The 9,128-nt window shown below is 37.1% G+C and overlaps 1 protein-coding gene across 3 annotated transcripts in view; it reads right to left on the reverse strand.

Annotated features, from left to right (window-relative positions):
• Window positions 1-6,800, reverse strand: part of LOC147382574 (uncharacterized) — a 30,777-nt gene extending 23,977 nt beyond the window's left edge. Inside the window, exons 1-3 of one of the 3 annotated variants that reach the window (XM_086427343.1) lie at window positions 6,363-6,798; window positions 1,599-1,666; window positions 1,224-1,507 (exon numbers count right to left, since the gene is read on the reverse strand). In XM_086427343.1, the coding sequence (XP_086283469.1) occupies window positions 1,224-1,507; window positions 1,599-1,666; window positions 6,363-6,469 (459 nt within the window). In that variant the 5' untranslated portion in view covers window positions 6,470-6,798. Of the gene's footprint in view, window positions 1-1,223; window positions 1,508-1,598; window positions 1,667-6,362 lie in introns of all 3 variants that reach the window. The other 2 variants (XM_086427341.1, XM_086427342.1) reach the window with 2 other exon arrangements.
• Window positions 6,801-9,128: the final 2,328 nt, after the last annotated feature.

Here is a 9,128-nt window from a genome sequence, read left to right on the forward strand (position 1 = left end):
AGAATCTCACATCATTAAGAACTTTTTCAAGGTATCAAAACTACAGTTGATCAATCAATCATGTAATACGATCTCGGGGTCATCAGGTGGGTGGAACCATCACTCATCCAGCATGAATCACTTCTTAGTTCTCAATTTAACCCATTGTCCATCATCTTCCCACTTCTTTCACTGTTAATTGTCAATCCCTTCATTTGCTATAAACACCACAAACCTCCTTTTGTGGAGAAGATACATAATGTAAAATCAAACTACAACATAGAGGTAACATATGCACATTTGCATGACAATGTTGTTAAATAGCATATGCAACCAGCACATGCTGTTCGCATATGCAATTTCGCACATTGCATATGTGGTGGCATATGCTGCAAGAAAAAAAATTGAATTTTTTTTTTTGAAAAATATGCCATCACACACAAAAATATGTCATCGCATATTGGCAGATAGCATAATTTGGGGTATGCGATTTTCACTTTGAAAATAGCATATGTGATCTCGCATATGCAAATATGTGACGGCATTTGACAACACATTGACAACAGTTTTTAATGTGGAAGCATTAGGTTAGGCACTTCCACGACCTGACGTGTAAAGGCATACGGCTCAAAGTGTGAGGCCAAAACTCATGCAAACACATTCTTAAAAAATACTAAGTATAAGACATAAGTTGTAGATTAGATTAAATCAAGAGAAGAATATCAGGAAAAATATGGAGAGCAAAAAAGGAAAAAAGACCTGCAAGAGATCTTTTGTTGTTGATATGAAAACTAGACTACTTCGTTAAGGATGAGAAAAAAATATTGTTCAGCCAAGGGTTTGAGTGAGAAACACACGTGTGCACACACAAAGGAACAAAGAGGAGGGAGGAGTAGGTGTGGGTGGTGTGTGCGTATTTTTTGGGGAGGATGAACTGAATCTTTTTAAGGTACAGTAATCTACAGTTAACACCACCAGGCATATTCACATATGGTACACCATCAGACATGCCAGAAGCATACGGCTAGACGAGCATTATTACAAGCCTTGGCACGTCTCAGTGTATGCAAGCATGGTACACCATAAGACATGCAAGAAACATACGCCTAGACAATCATTGGCACATCTTAGTGTAATGACATAGGAATAGACGGAAAAAGATGGAGCAAAGAGGATCATCATAAATAGACAAAAAAAGGTTAAAACAGTAAATAACGTCACAACTGCAACGCATTTTCCCTTACCTTTTGCTGAGACTTCCTTCTCGAAGGAGCTGGATTGCCATCTTTTTTGGTCACTGGCGCAGTTACTTCAACTGAAGCGCCTTTCCTAGCAGGTTTAGCAACCTCCAATGCAGGCTTTACCTTTGGTAGATCAGCATTTGCTGGTTGTGAGTTCATCGTTCCAGATAGTTTTTCACGAAGATCCTGGACACCTGCAGAAAGAGGGCTCTTTCCACTTTGATATACCTGCTGTGAACCCCTTTTTTGAAGCTTCAATCGAAGATCTCTAGCACCAACTTTGGGATCTTCACATGCCATCGACAGAGTGAATGTCATTAAAAAAGAAAAGATAAGTCATATTAGGTCACAAATAATTGTAACATGATTAATCCATACTAGAAACATGTGGACCTTCATTGTCCTCATAGAGATCATGTTCCCACTTGTCATCAGTTTGTCTCTGCCTGCAAACAAAAAAGACAAAAAACTAAAAAATTATCCCATTCACTCTATTAAGAGAATTCTCTCCTTGCAGTAAATAGGCCAATAAGCACAACAAAAGGCTACAACAACCAAAGGGCTAAACAAGAACGAATCAATTCAAAGCACATATCCATTCAGCTATGAAGAAACCATGTATTAAACCAGAGGAGGCCACAAAGTTTTCAGTTAAGAAGAAATAATATTATAAAAAGAGGCTATAAAACAGAGACGGATACACAACACAGGCACTTGGGACTGTTTCTAGCTATTCTTGGTTACATATAATAAAAAAATCAAAAAGAAAGGGATGATAACTCTGCAGAATATCAGTAGCAAGATCAGATGCAAGGTAACTGAAGATATTGGTTTTAGCAAGCTTAATCTTTGACAGATTTACCATCAGAAGTACAAGTACTAATTTTTATTAGCCCCATCTCCAAGTTCTGAACATTTAGGTGATAATTTTACTGAAATAATTAGACGCTTGCTTTCTCTTATTTTATAAGAATTGTGAGGCCAGATGAGAAATCAAGGATGTTGGAAGAAGAGATCAAGCAGGAAATTTGTCCTTACAAGTTATTTTATGTTCACTAGAACATCCCGTGCGGTTCAGGGCAAGCTCATGGACCACAGGCCACAGCAAGCAACTTCGATTCCATAGAACATGTAAAACAGAATACTGTGGGAGTTACATATTTTTCTGCTAAGATAGATAGATAGGATCTTGATAACTATATTCTTTGAAATATAGGGGTAGATGGCAGGTGGAAAGGCAGCATTACGGTTGTGTGTGTGTGTGTGTGTGTGTGTGTGTGTGTGTGTGAGAGAGAGAGAGAGAGAGAGAGAGTCCCAGTGGGATGCCGAAACAAGAGCAACATGGAGGGTCAGTTTTGGACTTGAGGGACCTCATTTATCATTTGTAGCATGAAATAGTTTTTTTTTTTCATAGGAGAAAGAGCCATAAAATCCTCTAAAGGATCTTTGAACCTGGCCTTTCTATTTGCTTTCCACATTCAACACAACAAGAACAATGAGAATAGCTCGAGTGAAACGTAGTGGTCCCTCCCAAAACCCAGTAACTTCACCAAGAAAACAAGCCATACACGGTATTTCCAGATGCTGAAGGGATTAGTTGGCCAGCACCTTGAGGGAAGCCTCATGTGCATATAATTTTCAATAAATAATATATAGTTAAAATATAATATATATATATATATATATATATATATATATATATATATATATATATAGAGAGAGAGAGAGAGAGAGAGAGAGAGAGATTCAAAATTCAGAAAGAAAAATTATGGAGAAATATAAATAACTGATGCATGGGTACTTATCAAATAGAACCAAATAGAAATTTCGAATAACGAACAAATGCTTATCATAACAAGTAATTGCAAAAAACCACAAAACTAATAACTAGCAACTGAAGCTAATTGTCAAACTGAATTCCAAACTCAAACTTAGTATGAAGTATAAAAAACAGAAAAATAATATAAGATTACTGTCCCCAATTTCTATAGTTTAATCCTTTACTAGAAAGAGATCAAATACTAGAATTGAATCGTGAAAATTGTATTTGAGCAACAAACACACTACGTTTAAGAGTGTGGAAGAGAGGTTGGAGAAGTTATTTCGCGACTTTTTGTGGCATGATAAATCAGGGAAGAGGAGTCTCACTTGGTTAGTTGGAAAAAAGTTTGCCAGGCTAAAGTGCAAAGGGGGCTAGGAATTAGAAGGTTAAAGGTTATGAACCAAGTCTTACTAGGGAAATGGCTTTGGAGGTTTAAGGAGGAGGTAAATAGTTTATGGAAGAAGGTGGTTGTCGTAAAATTTGGAGTGGTGCCATTTGGTTAGTACAGTAGGGGCACAAGGCTATCGTTTGGTTGTGGGGTGTGGAAAGGGATTCTTAAAGTTCTTAAGGAGTTCTACAAGAGAATCAAATTTGTGGTAGGTTCGGGGGGAAGAGTGTGTTTTTGGGAAGATATTTGGTGTGGAGAGATTTAGCTCATGACTAGGTTTCCCCAATTAGTTCTATTATCGACTAAGAATTAGTTCTATTGTCGACTAAGAAGGCTTACCAGTGAGTTCTTTTCAAAGTCAAGATGAGGTGTAGGAGGTTGGGATCTTGACTTTAGAAGAAACATAAACAATTGGGAGTTAGAAGGGGTGACTTTACTGTAATATTGTCTCCATGGTGTGAGGCTTGTTTCGGAGATGGGGAGATGATCGTTGTTGGGGCTATAGTTGGTTGGAGACATTCTCAGTTAGTTCATTTGACGAGTCCTTGATGGCTACGGATTCTAAATTCCTAATAAAAGAGGTGTGGGGTCAGAAAATTCCAATTAAGGTGACATTTTTTATTTGTAGTGCAGTGTTGAGGAATCTGACTATGGATTAGCTTAAGCTAAGAGGTGCCTCTAAACCAAATGTTTGCTTCCTTTGCCAAAGAATTCAAGAGTCCATTGATCACTTACTACTTCACTGTGCTTTCTTAAGACAGCTTTGGACTTCCTTCCTGGCTAGATTTTGTGTGGTTGGGTGTCCTTCTTCTAGTTGGCTTTATTCCATGCCTGCTAGGAATGGAGGAGCTCTTTTGGGGGTGCTAAAGAGTTTTGTGGAGGCTATTTCCTTTTTCCTTTTATTGGGTGATTTGGAAAGAGCGGAATAGTAGTTACTTTGAAGATAAAGGAGTGGAGGCTTTAGAGTTGATTTTCTTGGTTCTCTCGTCTCTTTTTTTTGGTCCAAAGTTTTTGTTGTGTTCAAGGGAGTGTTCTTTGATGATTTTTGTTACTAGATGGGAGTGGGTTTGTAGTATTTCTTGTTAGTTGGTCTGCTTGACCACTTTATTAATAAATTTTGTTATCAATCAAAAAAAAATAACTTATAGAAAATTATCAAATAGGTTTTGGTTCATATCATTCCCAAAAAAAGGGGGGAGAAGTTGGTTAATGTAGCAGAATGTCGGGCAATCAAGTAACAAATAATCCTTAGTGAAATCAATGGGTGCAAAATGGTCAAAATGTTCCTCCTTTCATTCCTTATGATTCCATCTACAAAAATAAACATATAGTAGAACTATACAATATACCATTCATAAAGGCATACAATACGCTCTTCATAAAGGTGCATAACTTTCTACCCATTTAATCATTTATTTGTTAAAGTCCATGGGCCTAACTCATCCTTGAAAACTAGCATGCAAGGGAGGGTTGGGGGCTTTGTACATTGTACATCCCAAGAGTACCCAGGTGATGTGGGACTATGCTAACACTCCCCCTCAGCGCCAGGGCTAGAGACACTCAGCTCTCCCCCTCCACGCAAGGTTGGAGATACTAACCCAACCCATCCCTAAGATACACCCACTCTGATACCATGTTAAAGCCCATGTGCCTAACTCATCCTCAAAAACTAGCTTGCAAGGGGAGGGTTGCCCCCACTTTATACATTGCACATCCCACGTGTACCCAGTCTATCCTTTTTTCCAACACATAAAAAACAAAACAAGGATGGTTTAAAATATTGACCATTTCAAAATGCATTGGTCGAAATGTACCATTATTGAACATTCCGATTTGAAACATACCTAGAATAGAAGTTTCAATCAATGCTTTGACCTGTACCGGTTCGTCTCAAAATGTTCTGGTGTATTCCAATTTGAATTGGACAATTTGGACCAAAACATTCGGATACAAACCATAACAAAATTAAACCAAATCAGATTTCAGAATGAGATGACAAGCAGTAGCTTTACTTACCAAATCCACTCTTTCTATTTTCTACATAAATGGATTCATAGGTGCCTGCCTTTGACAACAAAGGTGCACTCGGCAAGCACATCACTAAACAAGTAGCTAAATTGGCAACAAATACAATGAGTAAGGGTGACTAACAACAAAACCTTATCCCAATGATTTGGGATTGGCTAGTGACCAAGTGTGAATCCCTTAATTTCCAATACACAAAAAATAACTAGTGTGAAACCTATATGTTACGGGTATCAAAGAAGGGTCAGTGCAGCCCACGTTCCTTTCCGTTACTTAGCCCATGCTCTTTTCCGTTACTTAGGTGTTGTGTTCTCTTTAGGAGTTGTAGTTGTGGTCCTTAGTTTATGTAAGACTCGTTGCTTAATTTTTTGAGGTATTGCTTTAGTTGTAGGCAAGGTGATTAATTGTAAAAGAATGGAGAAGAGTTGGATGTATTTAAAACTTCTTTTTCATATATAAATCAGAGTAGTATTTATCCCAAAATTCTTGGTTAAGGAGGTTGGTTACACTCGAAGTAACCATTACAAAATTCAAAATAGCTAAGAAGAAGAAGTCACGTAAACCTACAAAACACAACAAAAATAATCCATCTAAAAATGTGGTTTTTCATGTATTCTTGAAGCCGTGATCTTCATGACCAGTGGTTAACAATAAAAAGGCTAAGCACAACCCCATCTGATCGGACCCAAGACTTTCTAGGGTTTTCAAAGTCAATAACAGAATGAGCTCTAGTTTCCAACCAATGAGCATGAAATTGGTTCAATAATCAGCAAAAGAGGATAAAATAAGCCCCAGAAAACTACAAATTTTGCAGAAAATATATCTACTATGAACAAATTCACACACAATTGGATCAAAATCACATTCGAAGAGAACAAATTCCAACCAAGAATAGGAGAAAACAAACCTCTTGCCACTGATTTTACTGTTTCGATTGAAATCCTCGTCGAAATTCCCATCGAGCCGCTCCTTCATAGACCTCTTGCTCCCAGACGCAACCCGATCAGCATACATAGTTGAATCAAACGATCGAAACAGCCTCTCACAAGAACCCTAACTAGAGAAATACCGAAACCCTTAATTAGGGTTTTTGGAACTCCGAAACTTTGCTGATTTCCAACAACGGATTCGAGAATATCAATTACGATGCTACTGAGAGAGAGAGAGAGACTCTGATGGATTTTAGAGAAGATAATTGGGATTTTAAGGAATAGAATTGGATCTGGATGGAAGATTGGGCAATAGGTCTACGACGAATGGCTTCATTCTTTCTTTTCTATCCTCTCTCTCGCGCGCGCGCAAATTAGAAAGAATTTTGAAGAAAGTGAACTCTACTTGGAAGACTGCTCACCTTCACAATTGTTTTCAAACACGGTTGCTCTACGCGGCGAGAACGAGTTGATTCGCTCGACTCATCGTCCATCTAGTCATCTCCTTGAGTTTGGTTTAAACAATGAGAGCTACTATTGCCACACCAACTTTTACTAATATCACACCAATTCCTATATAATCACCAAAGAATTACCTAGGGCCTGCTTGGATTGACTTCTCCAAGTGCTGTTGACTCCGGCGGGGAGTCAGAAGCATTTTATTATTTGAACATCCAATTCTTTGAAAGAACAACTTTTTAAAAGAGTCACAATAGTACTTTTATTATAAATACTGAAATTGGTGCTTCTCAATTTCGTTTTTGTAAAGAACAATTTTTTCGTCAAAATTTTGACGCGGTTCCAATATTACCCTCAAGAATAAACACCATTATCGTTTTTTTTACCTTAACCACAAAACAGAAACATATATATATAGAGAGAGAGAGAGAGAGGAGTTTGGAGTCTCTTGTTTAAGCCCTCGACAGAAAAAGAGGAGTCTCTCGTTCGGAACTCTCAACAAACCTCAATAGAGAGAAAGAGTCTTCTCTCGTTTGGAACTCTCGACAAACCTTGACAAAAGAGAGTGGTCTATTGTTTGAGCCCTCGGTAGGACCTCGAAAGAGAGAGAGAGGAGTCTCTTGATAGATCCTTGATAAAACCCTCGATAGTAGATCTCTCTCTTGGTTTTCTAGTCTCATTTCATTTTCGAATAAATTTCAAGCAACACGAGATCCACTAAGATAAATATAGATAGAGAGTGAGAAAGAAATCATACCTAGTTTGCAGTCATTCTTCCCCTTAATCGACGAGAGAGAATGAGAGATGTTTCGCTTCTCTATTAGAACTTAGGACTCCATTTTATCTAAATTCGTTTTCGATTTTTATTAGTATTTTCTCCCTCGGGCGACTACAGTGGCGAGTTCTCCCTTAAAGTTATGATATTTGAAACTCTCAACGGAGAACCCTCGACAGAACCCTCAAGGTATTCTTTCCTTGTTCTTTTTTATTCTGATCTTGTTTTGGGAGGTAAAAATCTTCGGTCTTTTATCCAAATCCATGTTACAAAGATTTGGTTGGAATTTAAGCGTTCTAATGCTTAGGGATATCGAAATTTATTCTTTTTGAATGCAAATTATGGTGATAATGAAGAATGGGTGGAAGCCTGATGTAATTTTTTTACTATGTGTTTGTTATGTCACTACATACTACTTTTTTTGTTCGAATTTAGGCATTCTAAGGCTTAGGGTTGTCTGAATTTATTCTTTTGGGATGTATTTATATGAATCAAAGAATGAGTAGAAGTCTGATGTAGCTAACTATGTGCTTGTTATGTTGTAACACACTCCTTTTAGGTACAAAAAATTTAGGTGTTCAATGGCTTAAGGTAGTCGGAATTTATTCCTTTTGGATTAATTTATGGTGATTATGAAGAATGGGTGGAAGTACTTTGTGCTTGTTATGTTGCAACAAACCCTTTTTTGGGAAAAGTTAGGAGGCTTAATTGTTCCACCAATATCTCAATGTTTGAGGGATTCACCACTTAACACAAAAACCAGATAGCTTTATTTGATGTTTTGAGCATCTCATGCTGGAATTGCCTCTTTTGTTTGTAAATACTAGTTGTGGCATTATGTTCTTTTGTAATTATTTTGTTGTTGAATACTACATTTCATTTGCCAAGCAATAATTCAATTGGATAACTTAATCTTGCACGTTGGAATGGTTTGTCTTTATGTTTGATTTTGGTTTTGGTTGTATGATTTGGTTTGTTCTGATCTCAACTATAAGTACTTTGGGTGTAAGCTATTAATTTTCTTCATGTTTGTTGTGATTTAATTTATCATAGTGTATTTCTCAATGTGATCTAGGACTTCATGGCTTCAGTTTTAACTCTTTTTATTAGTTACTCATTTGACATGTTCTCCACCATTATTCATTGGATGCTCGTTGGTTAGATATTCAATTTAGTTTTACATGGTGGATAACACATATCTCAGAGTACTTATCTCGAGGATAACACATAACTCTTCATATCGTTTTTAACATAAGTTGTTAAGTTATAATGTTAAAAACAGTAACTATTACATATAAGGGTATTCTGGTCATTTTAACAAAATCCATAATAGTTTTCAAACACAAAACTCTGTGAGAAGTATTTCTCAGATCCTGCATCCAAACGTCCAACACATATTGTAGACACCCCATTTTTTCATCTGCCTAATTCGACAATTCGTCACCTAGTTGTTGTGGATTCCTAATGATGAACATAAAAGAACTCGAAGACTTGTGAGTACTGCTTGATT

The sequence above is a fragment of the Akebia trifoliata genome, chromosome 16, assembly GCF_017979445.1.
Source record: "Akebia trifoliata isolate Shusen 1 chromosome 16, ASM1797944v1, whole genome shotgun sequence".
NCBI lineage: Eukaryota > Viridiplantae > Streptophyta > Magnoliopsida > Ranunculales > Lardizabalaceae > Akebia > Akebia trifoliata.